Source organism: Hippichthys cyanospilos, chromosome 1 (assembly GCF_059441005.1).
Source record: "Hippichthys cyanospilos isolate Australia breed blue-spotted pipefish chromosome 1, RoL_Hcya_1.0, whole genome shotgun sequence".
NCBI lineage: Eukaryota > Metazoa > Chordata > Actinopteri > Syngnathiformes > Syngnathidae > Hippichthys > Hippichthys cyanospilos.
Window position 1 is genome coordinate 32932354 of NC_142369.1, and position 16193 is coordinate 32948546.

The 16193-nt window shown below is 38.3% G+C and overlaps 1 protein-coding gene across 6 annotated transcripts in view; it reads left to right on the forward strand.

Annotated features, from left to right (window-relative positions):
* Positions 1 to 16193, forward strand: part of ppp3cca (protein phosphatase 3, catalytic subunit, gamma isozyme, a) — a 49057-nt gene that overhangs the window by 22045 nt on the left and 10819 nt on the right. For all 6 annotated transcript variants that reach the window (XM_088407411.1, XM_088407387.1, XM_088407394.1 and 3 more), the window contains 6 exons: positions 10036 to 10181; positions 10268 to 10407; positions 11446 to 11523; positions 11603 to 11697; positions 11782 to 11907; positions 13722 to 13799. In XM_088407411.1, coding sequence (XP_088263537.1) covers positions 10036 to 10181; positions 10268 to 10407; positions 11446 to 11523; positions 11603 to 11697; positions 11782 to 11907; positions 13722 to 13799 — 663 coding nt within the window. The remainder of the gene's footprint in view (positions 1 to 10035; positions 10182 to 10267; positions 10408 to 11445; positions 11524 to 11602; positions 11698 to 11781; positions 11908 to 13721; positions 13800 to 16193) is intronic.

The window sequence follows — 16193 nt, forward strand, 5'->3', positions numbered from 1 at the left end:
GTAAGTCATTTAAAGGCCAGCCCAATGCACTCCCACTCCCTTTGTGCTAATGCTGCCATGTATTAATAGAGACATTATGGAAAATTAACTTTAATTGCTTCTATTCCACTATTGGTATTATCTCTCGGGGATGCTTGTCGGCCCATTACAGTCTGACTAATTTACGCTGTCATGTCAAAGCCAAACACTAAGCAGATCTGCAGTGCTGCCACGGGTTAATGTTAGCTAGCAGCGTTATAAGCATCAGCTTCTATTGAACAAAATTGTTGATGTGGGTCAAGTGCCCTTGGGTCATTTGAGTCGGGTTGTTTTCTATTACTGTATTATTATTGAAAAATATGTGTGTTGGCTTGTTGCTGATATGTAAGGGAATATATAAACTTTACCATTTCCCTTCAGGCGCTGGACTGTTTTGAGAGCAAGTAATGCTCATTTACTGCAATTCCCTAAATATAAGACGCACCTGAGTATAAGACACACCCTTAATTTTGTGGTCAAATTCTGGTATTTTCTATGTTACCGTGTATAAGACGCACCAACACTTTGGCAACAATGTAAAAACTATCGCAAAACTAAATAATTCTCATCTTCCTAAACTCTTTATATTTTCTTGCGTTCATATCCCCAAGTTATATATTTGTTGGGCGTTAAGTTAAGGTTGTTTCAGATTTCCCACAGTGTGCTCGAAGCTGTTGTTTTTCCTTTTCCCCGCTACGCGGTTTGAGTTCATTTTACCATAGATACCTGAAGTTAACAGCATCCGTGTTTCACTAAGTTTATGTTTGTGTGTATATGCCAAAAGACCCCAATTAATAAACAAGTCAAATGGATTAACTTATCGTGTTCTTTAACCAATGCACTCTTAATTGAATCAGCTGGAGACATCCTAACTTTTTACTCTCACTTTTTTAATATGTCTGTGTGTGAACAAGGATGGACTCAGACGGTGGTGCAGCCTGCTTGCGTCTTTTATCGAACATAATGCTGTAACAACATTGCCTAACACAAGCTGCTGTTAGCTGCAACAGGCACTTGATGCTAACAGCCAACTGATGTCCCCCCGCCTCTAACTCGTCCCATCACGTTTATTATTTTAAGTAACAATACGGCCGTTATGAAATGCACATCTGTGCATCGAAACTCGACCTTTGTGTCTGACAGATCAATATTCTTCGAATGGTGTTGAAAAAAAATTGAATTTTCAAGTTACCCTTTATAGGACGCACCCATACTTTTCTTCTTCTCACAGTTTTTATTTTTTCATCATTTGATTCAATTAGGTTTTCTTTACATTGCAGGATGTGATGACCAATTCTGAGATTTGTCCAATTCTATTTTTTTCTGTAGTCATTCACATTACAAAAGTTAAAATGACTTTTAATGTGAACACAATGAGTTTGTGTTTTCTATATTTGCCATCACTTTTCATGGCATTGTTTTTGTTTAACATTGAGACCTCTGTCGTATTTTGATAGTATATAGGTTGGATAAATGTGACCTGAGCATCCAGACTGCAGTCACGTCGGATACAAGTCCAGTTCATAGCATAATTTGAGAGTTGGAATTTTTACCATTCACATTACCAATCTAATCAATGCAGTGTGATTATAGCCTTAGAGACACAAGCCTTAAAGAAACACCTATGGATCTAAAGTGTTAGAAGACACTGGAAAGTTGAAAAAACATCAGCCTAAAGTAGCACTGTACTGCAGCAGTACTACTAAATTACATTTTTAGCAAAACATCTCCAGCAGGTCAGTACTGGAGGCCAACGTGTAGATGAAGTGTGTACTGCAGATATGAATTGTCCCCTTGAAATATACATGACAGGATCTGACAAAATGTGTTGCCTTACAGGCAGAATTATTGTCAATCCATTATACTTTTCAATCACAATGGCCGAAGTTACAGTTTCCAGTCATTTTGACACCAAAGCATCCTACTAGACTGTCCACACAAACATTTTGCTTCTATAGCAAAAATTCAGAAATTGACCATGCACTTTTGGATGGCCAAGTACACGTATACTCTATAGTACATATATTGTTGCAGTATCTTACAATTTGGGATTGCATCATTAGAAATATTTGAATGTGCGAGTAGGGTATGTACACACGTGGGCAAAATTGTTGGTACCCCTCAGTTAAAGAAGGAAAAACCCACAATTCTCACTGAAATCACTTGAAACTTACAAAAGTAACAATAGCCATCACTTTTGAATTGCTGATTAACATAATTATTTAAAAAAACTAATGAAACAGGCCTGGACAAAAATGATGGTACCCATAACTTAATATTTTGTTGCACAACCTTTTGAGGCAATCACTGCAATTAAGCGATTTCCGTATTTGTCAATGAGCATTCTGCAGCTGTCAACAGGTATTTTGGCCCACTAGTCATGAGCAAACTACTCCAGTTGTCTCAGGTTTGATGGCTGTCTTCCCCAAATGGCATGTTTCAGCTCCTTCCACAGATGTTCAATGGGATTCAGATCTGGGCTCATGGAAGGCCACTTTAGAATAGTCCAACGCTTTTCTCTCAGCCATTCTTGGGTGTTTTTGGCTGTGTGTTTTGGATCGTTGTCCTGTTGGAAGACCCATGACCTGCGACTGAGACCAAGCTTTCTGACACTAGGCAGCACATTTCTCTCCAGAATGCCTTGATAGTCTACAGATTTCATTTTACCTTGCACACATTCAAGACACCCTGTGCCAGATGCAGCAAAGCAGCTCCAAAACATTACTGAGCCTCCTCCATGTTTCACCGTAGGGACAATGTTCTTTTCTTCGTATGCTTGGTTTTTGAGTCTATGAACATAGAGTTGATGAGCCTTACCAAAAAGCTTCAGTTCGGTCTCATCTGTCCAAAGGACATTATCCCAGAAGCTTTGTGGCTTGTCAACATGCATTTTTGCAAATTCCAGTCTTGCTTTTTTATTATTTTTTTTCAGCAGTGGTGTCGTCCCCCATGAAGTCCGCTTTGGCTCAAACGACAACGAATGGTGCGATCTGACACTGATGTACCTTGGCCTTGGAGTTCACCTTTAATTTCTTTGGAGGTTGTTCTGGGCTCTTTGGATACAATTCGAACGATCCGTCTCTTCAATTTGTCATCAATTTTCCTCTTGCGACCACGTCCAGAGAGGTTGGCTACTGTCTTGTGGGTCTTGAACTTCTGAATAATATGAGCCACTGTTGTCACAGGAACTTCAAGCTGTTTAGAGATGGTCTTATAGCCTTTACCGTTAAGATGTTTGTCTATAATTTTTTTTCGGATGTCCTGGGATAATTCTCTCCCTCGCTTTCTGTTGTCCGTGTTCAGTGTGGTACACACCTTTTCACCAAACAGCAGAGTGACTACTTGTCTTCCTTTAAATAGGCAGACTGACTGATTATGAGTTTGGAAACACCTGTGGTGTCAATTAAAGGACACACCTGAGTTAATCATGTCAGTCTGGTCAAATAGTTTTCAATCTTTTATAGAGGTGCCATCATTTTTGTCCAGGCCTGTTTCATTAACAGTTTGTTTTTTTAAATAATTATGTTAATCAGCAATTCAAAAGTGATGGCTGATTTTGATTATTTAGATTTCAATAAATTTTTATTTATTGTTACTTTTGTAAGTTTCAAGTGATTTCAGTGAGAATTGTGGGTTTTTCCTTCTTTAACTGAGGGGCACCAACAATTTTGTCCACGTGTGGGTCTCTTACCTACAATGTAATGTTGCCGAACGCTCGCTGTAAACATTGAGAATTCTGTCACCCAAAGAAACGAATAAATGTTGCTTCGTGTTGCAAAAATCAAATCATAAAACCTTTTTTTCTACGCAATTTTCATTAGTCACACTGCAAAATATTGTGAATGTGTGTTATGTTTGTGTACAGTTCTTCAACTTGTATTATTTAGAGTCTTTATTTTGCATGAAGAGCTCCAACTTTTAATTACCAATATATTTTCTTTATTCAGTCGTGATTTGATTGATTGTATATTTGTTTTCAGGGGTTATGGTATGCAAAGTATAACTTTAATGTAGCTTATTAAATATGTGATTGGCAATTGACTAAAATACCATCTGCCAAATTCTTGACTAAAGGAATTGATAAACCAATCCCCAAGCCATTATGTTGGTTATGGCTGTGGGTTGACACAGCAGGCACTTTGTTTCCTTTGTTCTTTCCCTTGTTTTCTGGACTCTCTTCTCACACCTTCTTGGGCTCATCTTCTGGATCTTGACTTACCTTTGGACCCTTTGTTCCTGTTGCTTCCAGCCTGCTAAACAAAAGCTTAGATGCCAGACCAACTAATTCCTCAACATTCGATTCTTACTCTTCCCAAAACCATCTTTTCTTGTTTTTAACTGCGCAAGGCCAAAGCCAAGCATGGCAGGCCAGCACAAATTATATCCATATGGGGTACTTTCACTAAGTGTGCTACAAGAACTCTTTCACTAGCACACCTGAATGAATCTGAATGTTGCCGCAGACCACCACATTGTGTGCCTTGCGACCACAGTTTTTTAACCCTAACCCTAACCCTTTTCAACTTTGGTCTGCCATCTCCTTTCTTCCCAAATGATTCAGTCTTTGCCTGTGAAAGTCAAATCAGGGCGCACATTCCCAGAGCTCCTCCATTAAAAAACCAACTTGGCATTCTTGGCATTCCAAAATGCACCAGATTGTGTACAAATTGGTGCCAAACTGGGTTTATGTGGATTAAGAGTTAGCAGTACCATGAATCCCATGTTTGTCCTTTCTCAACGTTAATGCCATCACATGAAATTAACACGATTTTATTTATTTTGTTATTTTATTTTATTTTCTCTTTAAGTTCTCATTCTTTGCTACTCATTTAGCCATAGATAGTATCTCTGTTATATACTTGTTTAATCATTTGCTGGGCACGGCGGACACTTTCGGCCAGTAAGTCTAAACAGGCAAAAACAGAGTTTATTAGGCACGTTTTTTTTTTTGTCTTTTTTTTTAAGTCCTCAACAGGCTACAATTTTCAGGATTTCCCCCAAATTTTGCATGACAGTAATCCTTTCAATGGCAACTCATGAACAGGATGCAAAAGAAATTTTTGTGTTGAGACCCCAAAACCAGCGAGGTGCGCTAGTGGACCACTTATGACATTTGTAAGCCTTTCAATTACTTAATTGAATGGTTTGGCCTCCCCCATAATGCACAGTTCTTGCATACATTGTGGGACTTATAGTTGACTAAAGGCTATGATCCAAGTACTAAATGTTGTAAGAAAGCTTCAATTTTGTAGCCCAGAAGCATTTTATTTCATGCAACACAACATTATATCTGCATATTGCCTTAGCGTTCACATTGACATTACTTGGCGCTCACAAGTTGGCCTACACACGTGTAAACACATATATACTGACTCACCTCCCTCTCCACGCTTCCGCCGACCTCAAACAGAGATTCAGCCCCGGTTTTCAGCCCCAGATCTGGGAAATCTGCATCATTGAATAGCTGATAACATTTTATTTTCTCACAAAAAGAAAATTCATTGGGACAAAACAGCTTTGGAATATATATCCAAAAAAAAAAAAAATAATTATATATATTATATTATATATTATAATTATATATATATATATATATATATATATATATATATATATATATATATATATTCACAATGTTATGCCCCTGTGAAAGTCAACCCAAGTTGGGTAATAATAAGGCCAGGTTAGTGAAAAATCCCCAGACACCCAGGGGTTAATGCAGGATATTTAACTCAAGCTGCAATAAATTAATGTAATAAATAATTGGCAATATTGGCTCCCTGAGTTTAATGACTATAGTTCTGTAATCACGGTGGCAGTTGTGTGGGGAAAAAAAAAAAGCTTAAAAAATTGACCAATGTCCTTGGCTGCTTTTGTCAGAATTTGTCAGTGAGATAAACATGACACTTCATTTGCATAAGAGACTCCACGCAGCAACAGGAACCTTTTTTATTGTCATCATGATAAACTGTCAGAGCTTTGAGTGCCGTCAGGTGTACTTAGAGTCACTGTCATCACAATTACAGTTTATGCCTAGTGTGTATATTTCTATGTATGTTTCTGTGAGTGTGTTTTTGTGTCTTAATGGACAGCACAGACAACCTTGCCAACTGCTAATTGATTTCACTCAGCATCTTCCACCTCCTCCCACATTCAACCTCATGTGCAGACACACAAACAGTATCTTTATCCTCATCCATCTTTAGGTGCCTAGCGAAAGGCTCTGAGAAAGGGTACGAGGCAATATGATTTTTGTTTTCCCTCACTTGTGAACAAGACCCCGAGATACATGAACCGCTTTACCTCGGGTTGGACCTCATTCCCGACCCAGAGAGGGCATGCCACCTTTTTTCGATTTGAGAAGTGAAGACCATGTCCTCAGATTTGGAGGTGGTGATCTTCTTGCCAGCCGCTTCACACTTGACTGAGAACCATTCCAGTGAGAGTTGGAGATCACGGCCTGAAGAAGCCAACCGCTTCTTTGTGGACTGTGTATCAGTCTGTTGCTGTAAAGAAGGAGCTTAGCCGAAAGGCAAAGCTCTCTATTAACTACCTATAGTCACAAGCTTTGGGTCATGACCGAAAGAACAAGATCCCGCGGGATGTCCAGGCTCTCCCTTAGAAGCTCATCTGGGAGGGACTCAGAGTAGTCATTGTTCCGTCATGTTGAGAGGAGCTACCTGAGGTGGCTCAGGCATCTGGTTATGATTCCTTCTAGACGTCTCCCAGGCACTTTGTTCCGGGTATGTCTCACTGTGCGAAGGCCCTGGGTACGACGCAGGGCACAATATGGAAAAGTGTCACAGCCTGCTCCAACCATCGCATTCACTTTCACAACGCTGTTTGACCACATTCCAGTCAACCAGATGCAGCCAACTACCTGCCCTGCATAAAAACATGCCTCATCCTGCCAGTCCCGCCAAAACGTCTTACCTTCTATGCCAAGTCTCCCAGCACTTACACTTGCCTTACCTGCCCATGATCCGACCTTGCCTGTCACCTGACGACCTGCCTGCCTGTTGTCTTGTTTTGGCTGGTCATGTCTCGACTCTGCTTGTCCCTGACTACTTGCCTGCCTGCCATCCAGTCTTAACTGCCTGTGTCTTGATCCTGCCTGTTCTTGACTACTTGCCTGCCTGCCATCCAGTCATGCCTGCTCATGCCTCGACCCTGCCTGTCCTGACTACCCGGCTTCCTGCCGTCCAGTCTTCCCTGCCTGTGTCTTAACAGTGACTGCCCCTAATTACTTGCCTGACTGTGGTCGAGTCTTGCCTGCTCGTACCTCGACCCTGCCTGCCCCTGACTACTCGGTTGCCTGCTGTCCAGTCTTGCCCGCTCGTACCTCGACCCTGCCTGTCCATGACTACTCGCCTGCCTTGCATCCATTCTTTCCTGCTCATGTGACGATCCTGCCTGTCCCCGACTGCGCAAAGGGCAGCTGCTCCGGTAAGGAGACCTGTCTCAACTACCTCTCCACGCTTCCGCTGGGCTCAAACGGAGATTCAGCCCCGGTTTGACTGCCTCCTATCTCTCATGCTTCTAAGTGCAAGGCAGCCATTTTGGACTTCAATTGTGTATAAATAAAGAGCCAGTTCCTACTCTTACCTGTATGTGCATGCTCTCGGGTCCGCTCTCGGATCGTGAAAGAAAACTCTAAAAAAACAACTTTATATTCTCTTTAGAACATAAGTAAACAAACATGCAGAACACTTCACACACATTAGCTGGCATATGTATGTACTCTGCAACTGAAATATTTTGATATTAGCTATCACATCTATTGAATCTAGTCTTCTCGCCGCTCCTTCCCTGCCCTTCCTTACCTTCTCTCTCAACCCAGTGTTTGTGTGCCTTTGTTCACTAGATATGATATGGAAGAATTTTGTGAAGTTATAGTAAACGCATAAACATGTCAAAGTGTTCAGAAGTTAAACTTTTAGAAAGAAGTGAACTATTATTGACAGTATATGAGAACAGTTGTGGGTTTTTTTACAGTATAAATCATCATATAAATCAATCACAATGTTTTATACCTTTTTTTTTTATTAAAATATTTAAGACATTTGTGTTAATGTTCCAGATCAATTTACATGAATTAAGACATTTGAATTAAGACATGTAAGAGAAGACATTTCAAGATAATAATTATCTTGAAATGTCTTCTCTTACCTTGGGGGTGGGTGGGGGGTTTGCAAAAAAAATACAGTAATTGAGACCTACTGCTGTTTATTAAGATATGACAAATAATATAAATTAGTCACACATTAAACCTGCTGACTGGGCAAATGGTCCCATCCAATGTTGGTCGCCATGGCTACTAGTTACGTCTGTTTCTTTTTCTTCCAATTCTTCTAAATTCTTTTGGCGATTTTCCGCAACCTTCTTTAGAATGTGGCTTTTACCACAACAAGGAAGACCCTAGCGGGGCAGAGTGATTATGCCTAAAAATCAAATTTCTGAATTTTTTCAACAAATATTCCATTTCAAATTTTTCCCCCTTATTTTTTAAGGAAAATAAGTAAATATGACAGAAAATGCAAAACAAGATTTGCTGTTATCATAGCAAGCATTTAACATACATATCTCCCTCTTAGAATTATTGTACAAAACGTTTGCTTTGCTTGAAATACTTCTGTAAACACATATACATTGGATTAAAACGTTGTATGAGATAAGGTGCAAATCTTTATTTTTAACCTTGTTAAACATTTTAACTTATATCACGTATGATACAAACAAAAGTCTGGAGGTTCTGCCAATTTTGTTATATACAATGACAATAAAGGCATTCTATGTGTGCCCAACCCTTTCCCACTGCATATATTTATGGGGCGCTTGATCTTTAGCAATGTGCAACGCGGCCACTTTCATGATAGCTCTCCATCGTGACCTGATTTTATCATACATGCTATCTTATGTGAACATTATGTAAACATTTCTGCAGTAAGCTGCTTTTTTGCTGGAGATTGTTAACTACATTTTTACAGCATTTATACATGTTAGTCTAAAACTGAAAAAAAAACAGCGCCTGAAGAAAAAAAATGATGCCAATCCTTATTGTATTGCAATGACACTTCACATGGCAAAAACAAAGTCTTTTCGTTGGGGTCATTCGTCCTCAAAGCCTCCTGGCTTTTTTTTTCCCCTCATGATGCATTTTTTTAGTATTTTATCTTAGTATTTCATTTTATTTTAGAGTGTTAAATCTAATGTCATCATGTGCAGTGAACCAGCAAATGTTTCTGGTTCAATTTACAATTGTTTTCCAACCTATTCTCTTGTTATACACAGAAATAATTGATATACATTTCTTGTGCTGAGACCAAAGCAGTATCTACTATATTGCTTTGGCACCACCTGGTGGCATCTAAATGAGTGGAGCGCTGCATTTAGACAAAAGATGTTTATTTCTAACGTTGTGATAGTACAATTACAATGATAGTTCAAGTACAGTACTTTCTATGGAGGATGTCAATTACCTGGAGATTTTTACTTTTAATGACAAGACTCCACTGTCTGTCCATTGTACTTTAAGGTAAACGTATAGTTGGTCATGATTATTTCGTCTGTGCAGTAGCTACTTTATTTTCTGCATATGCACAATACCGCGTGAACATTTTCATATATGTTAGAACAGGACACTGCTTGAGTCTGCTCTAACTGCATCTTGCATTATGTGTTCAGTGTCGTAATACCCTATGCTGAACAGGCTTTGTCTCGTCTGCTCTGGCCTGTAATGAGTTTGCTTCCCCTGACCCTAATCTGATTTGCAGTGCTGTACAAGTGACACTGTGGAAGATATATTATGACTCTTACTGCTAAGGAGCCATAGACATCATTCATAGTATCTCCTCTGACGAAACTTTGTTGATTTAGATTTGTGTGTTATGTTTGCACATTAATGGCCACGTACGACTAAAGCCTTTGTCCCAGATATCACAGTGTCACCTACAACACAAGGTTAGTGCTATATCAGTCATATAACCATGCAACTTTGTTGTGCAATGTTTGTGACAGGTAAAATAAAGTACTCAGAAAGGGTGTATGACGCCTGTATGGAGGCCTTTGACTGCCTGCCCCTTGCCGCCCTGCTTAACCAACAGTTCTTGTGTGTACACGGTGGACTCTCACCAGAAATTAACTGCCTTGACGACATACGAAAAGTAAGTAACACATTTAGAAAGAGCGCATTAGTCACACACTGTCGTGAAAGCATACATAAGGCTTGTCAACGTGTCTTTTCGAACAGTTAGATAGATTTAAAGAGCCTCCAGCGTTTGGGCCCATGTGTGACTTGATTTGGGCTGACCCTGGTGAAGACTATGGCAGTGAAAAGACAACTGAACACTTCAACCATAATTCTGTTAGAGGGTGTTCCTACTTTTTCAGGTATTCTGTTCAATCTCCCTATAAAGGTTTGTTCACCGATTAGCTGACATGTTTATTGGAAATAAAATTGTTGTATTAAGCACAACTTATTTTTCGAACTATAAGCCCCACCAATATATAAGCTGCACCAGCAAAAAATGGTAAATGGACTTTCACTTATATAGTGCTGTTCAACCTTTGGTACTCAAAACGCTTTACACTAGCTAGCCATTTACCTACTGATTACTCAGCATCAGGAGCAACTAGGGATTCAGCGTCTTGCTCAAGGACACTTCGACATAGTCATGATGGTCGTGGGATGGAACCCTCAGCCTCTCAGCTGGGAGATGACCACTCTCCCACCGAGCCATGTTGCCCCTAAAGGTGAAAAAAACAAAACAAAAAAATTCACAGATAAGCCGCACCGGCCTATAAGCTGCAGGTCATAACATTATTACATATTTACGCAAAAAAAAGGCATATGGTAGTTTAATGTTTTTTTTTTATGATTGTATATATGATTCATATATACAATCATACACACAAACATGTATGTGTGTGTGTGTATATATATATATATATATATATATATATATATATATATATATATATATATATATATATATATTTGTATTTGTAAAACTCACATATTTTCACCTCTATATCATAGTTGTTCCACAAATTGACAGATCAATACACACATTTGTTTGAGTGGTGGACTGCTAGCAAAAAAAAAAAAAAACCTGCACATAAGCGGCACTGGACTATAAGACGCAGGGCTTAAATCATGAGGGAAAAAAAGTGGCTTATTGTCTGAAAAATACAGTACGGTAGTCACTTGAGTGATAATAAAAAAAAATAAATGTTCTGTTGTGTTACTGTTTTTTGTTCCTGTGTGGCTATATGATGTGTACTCAGCATTGCATTATTGGCTTACATTACATTCAAGTATAGATTGGTAGGAAGACGATCTCCTTCATTTTTTCAGGACTTTTACATTGCATTTGCATTAAAGTCAACTTTCACCAGATCAATTTATCCTTCTTGATCTCTTTGCAGCTATTCTGCAGTCTGTGACTTTCTGGTAAACAATAACTTGTTGTCAGTCATTCGAGCCCATGAAGCACAAGATGCAGGGTAAGTAGGTTTACTCTTTTCTGATTTATTTGTCATGATTCGCAACATTTCTAAGTGCTTTTCTTTTGTGGCCCAATAGCTATCGGATGTACAGAAAAAGTCAAACTACAGGGTTCCCTTCATTAATTACAATCTTTTCCGCTCCAAATTATCTTGACGTGTACAACAACAAAGGTTTGCGTGCTTTTTTTTTAGCAATTGCTTTTCTCGCTTACCTCTTCAATGTTAATCTTCAGATCTTGTTTTCTTTTGTTCTAGCTGCTGTATTAAAATATGAAAATAATGTGATGAATATTCGACAGTTCAACTGTTCCCCCCACCCTTACTGGTTACCCAACTTTATGGACGTCTTTACATGGTCTTTGCCATTTGTAGGGGAAAAAGGTATGTTGGAAAAATAAAAGTGGGAGTTTATATATATTGACTGAAAAGTCTTTGAGGACTTCAATTGAATGATAATAAGGCTGAATTTACACTACTATGTAGTAGATGTCTCCAACCACCAGGCTTATGAACTAGTATCAGTCCATGGGTTAGTTGGTGCTGGGCTGCAGATAGGCTGGACAGAAATACTTTATTGATCACCACAGTGTCCAAAATTATGAAGCGGGATTGTTTGCACTCACGCTTAACTCTTTTCTTGCCAGCAACAAGAATTCTCATCAAGTAAAATACTTGGCTGCCAGTGACTACAGTGAAACTCCTCCACAACGAAACTTGCATGTGCAAAAATACCCCCCAGTGTGAAAAAATTCCATGCATTGAAGCCTTTCCCTCTTTCTTACTTCCTCATACAATGAAAAAAAAAAAAAAAAAACCCGTTGCATAATACATGTTTTTTTTCTGCACTTGTGTTGCACTGAAATTCACTATGGTGAAAATAAACTTTCAGCAAAAGTCTAGCTTAGAACGCGTTTTGTAGCTCTTAATATTAGGAGCAACTTTCCTCCACAGTAAGACGATATTCTCCCATACTATAGGTGGCAGTAAATGGAGTCTACAGCATACAAACAACACCACTCTATCACACAGGTAGAGAATCAGTAGATTCAAATGATTAAATTTTTTTCAAGCGTTTTTAAACAGACTCCTCATCTCTCCCCAATGTGGTGCTCGGCAGGAGTTGTTTACGGTATTAGATCACTGTATTCCTGTTCAGACGAATCATGAAGGTGTTTCTACCGCAATAGTTTTCCGCCATTTTCCACTTGTTGTGGAGGCCAAAATAATGCCATTTGATGCGTGGAGTTTGCGGACGCGTCAAGCTTAAACCAAGCGTAACACTTGAAGATAGTATAAAAGTAATAAAGATGAGAGCTGGACAAAGCAAAGTGAAGGACATTATGCAAGAAATTGATGTAAGCATGATAACAAATGCAATATGTAGATTTGGCATTTTCTTTTTTTCTATGCTGGATGTTTTTTTGTTTTTTTTTTAAACTTAAATCAGATTGTAGATTGCACATAGATTTGGTATTGTGAAAAATGCCCTGTTGTGAAAGATTTCTGGCTCCAAATATGATTTAGTTGTAGAGGAGTTATACTGTATGTTTTTCTCTTATGAATAGACTGAAGACACTCGCTCCCAGCACTCCTCATAATTTGAAGGTTATATGAGTCCAGACATTCTTAAGTATCTAGGACTGAATGTCTGGACTCTTTAAAAAATGTGAAAATACATCCCTCAAATATGAAATATGAAATATGAAATATGTTGATTTCCGAGAATAATCCGTTCCGCGGTTGGGATCGTAACGCGAATTCGCCGTATGGCGGGCAATCCAAACCTATGCTAATTAGCAAATGTGTGTAAAACCCCCAATAAAAAATGTGATGTGCTGATTTGCGCATGATCTACTGTGACTGTGGTCTTTTATAAAGATTCCAAATAGTCGGTAATTGCAAAACAAATAGCATGCACGTTATTATTCTTTTTTCCAGAAAGTGCTTCGATTTTTTTATTTACTGTCTTAGTTGGCATTATACTGTATTGAGCTGTTTGAAAGGTACTTTCAAACTGAAATTGTCCAGTACAAAAGCAGTGCTATTTTTTTTTTTTTTTTTTTTTTACAATGCATAGGCAACGGTGGCAAATCCATGTCCAGAAAGTAAAATTCCAAAACAGATGCCACAAATATATTTTTCATTGAAGTATGAAGTTACTGTGAAACCAATCATGACTTTTCTTCGATCAACAGTGACAGAGATGCTGGTGAATGTGCTCAACATTTGCTCTGATGATGAGCTCATGTCAGAAGGCGATGATCTATATGAAGGTAAGGATGCAGTTCCTAATGATAATAACAAATGTTCACCCTCAACAACTCAAGCATACATCCATATATCCATTCAGTAAGGGGGAGCGGCCATTTTGGTACATGTTGTTAAATGCAAATTAGTTGCTCAAGGCTCGGGTAATGATCAATTACGACTCAGCTTGTGTATGTCACGACCAAACTCAGAAAACAGTTGAGCCGTGATTGATTTTTCTTTTTTCGGATTATGATCCAAAATTAAACGTATAGCTGCATTTAGACTAGCAAGGATGCATAGAATGTAAAATTGTAAAAATGAATGAAATTCAAAAATATATATACTCAGCGTCCCCTTTCAGCAACTAAGTTTTTAAAAAATTATTATTAGAGGGGTACCTCTCATTACGAATGCCTCTTTTTACGAAAAATTCCACTTACGAAATACCCTGGCGGAAAAATATTGTTTCTAGTATCAAGAGAAAATTCAAGATATGAAAGGCGACATTGTTGGCATATAACTTAAGACGCGAGACACTAGCGTTCGCACCAACATGACTGTAATGTAATACATTATCACAACCTGTTATGTCCTCAGTATTTGTTACATTTTTGATGCATTTGTATATACAGTAAGTAATCTCTAGTAAGGAATTCTATTTGTGTTGTCCAATCTTTCTTTATAACAAAATTTCCTTTTATGGGAAACAACGGTATATGTCCAGCGTGAAGGGTCAAGTACGTATGTTAACAAAATACAGTACATGTGTCACATGAGCATTAAAATGCAAAAATATACTGCCCAAAACCTTTTTTTCTCCCCAAAAACTACAATATTCAAAACATGTACTGTACATGAACTGAAAAATGCAAAAACATGGTCCAAAAGATGTACTATTTACAAAATAAGGCCAATAGAGTACAGTACTGTACTTAACTTCAGTGTTGTAGACTGTACTTTATTTTTAATGTTGAGTTTTGGCTGTCTTGGGAAAAAATGAATTGTTGGGAAAATTTTGAATTGTTGTGTTGGCTTAATTTCTTGCTTTATGAAAAAGTTTAACTGCGAATCATACAATTTGTATTGCTGAATGTCTGCTGATTCTTGTGCGTCAAGCCAGAAGCAATTTCTTCTGAGAAGGTAAATTGCCAGAATACTAATCACAAATGGATTCCTTGTTTTTCAAAATCTTGTAGATTTGAATCTTTCCGACTCCGAGTGTCTCCTGAACGTTCTGTTTACCCCGTTTCGCTCAATCGGATGCATTTCACGGTTACTCTTCCACCGTCATTTCCGTTCTTTTTCTTATGGACGCCATGACCTACAGGGCGTAAATGAATAACATTAAAATGGTTCATAGTTACAGACAAACTCGGAACAATAAAGATTCACTTACATCTTGCCGTTTTGGAGCCGATGATAATTAGATTTAAAAATGAGGATCAGATACTTCTCCGTTATATAGAGCGACAAAAACTTCCTTGTGTTTGCCCTAAAGCAGTCCTCCGAATAAATTCCTCTTTCCGGATACCGTAAGTTCCGGTGCAGAGAATCGATCGTTAATGTAATATAATCATAGAAAATTTAATGCATAGGTTTTTCCGGGTTCAGAAATTTCCATTCGACAGAGGTCCGTAGTTGGGAATACTTACTGTATTATTAATATGCCTACTTGCCCACAAACAAGACACTTAATTTTTTAGCATTTATGTTTCCTGAGGTTGTCCATTTTTCATTTTTACTTGTTTCATCCACACTTCCTACAAACAATTTACACTGTGGAACCAACAAAAATAAAATTGACATTAGCAACGATTAACATTGTACATATTCACATAAAAACACTGATTTAACATAGCACTTTGGGCTGTCGCGTCTGACGTTCGTGTTGTTAGCATTGTCGCCGATCACTGGAAACGTGAAATAAAAACATACAAATGAAACGTCCTAAATAGGTTTCTCTCTCTCTGCACTCATCACCAACACACCAGCACCATCTCAAGGCAAACAAGTGAACTGCAGTACATTGTCAACTACTTCAATTAATATGATTCATTTAAAGGGTTTTATGAGTTATTTTTAATCATTCTTTACATGGTGTATTTTGTTTATTGTGCTCTAATATAATTCTAATAGGTATGTGTTCTTGTTTTTGATGCATTTTTACAATTTAATAATATTCATTGAAAGGGTTTAGGAGAATTTGGGGGGACTTGGAACGGATTAGGCTATTTACATGTAAAAAGCAGCTCTACTTATGACAGGTTCACGTTACGAAATTACTTCCGGAACGAATTAATTTCGTAAATAGAACCACTGTATTTGTTTTGTGAACAAATGAGCTGGACGACTTTGCCCAAAGAAAGCCATTAAGAGCGGCATGTGTGTGTGTTTGTGCGAGATGTCCTGCATGCCTG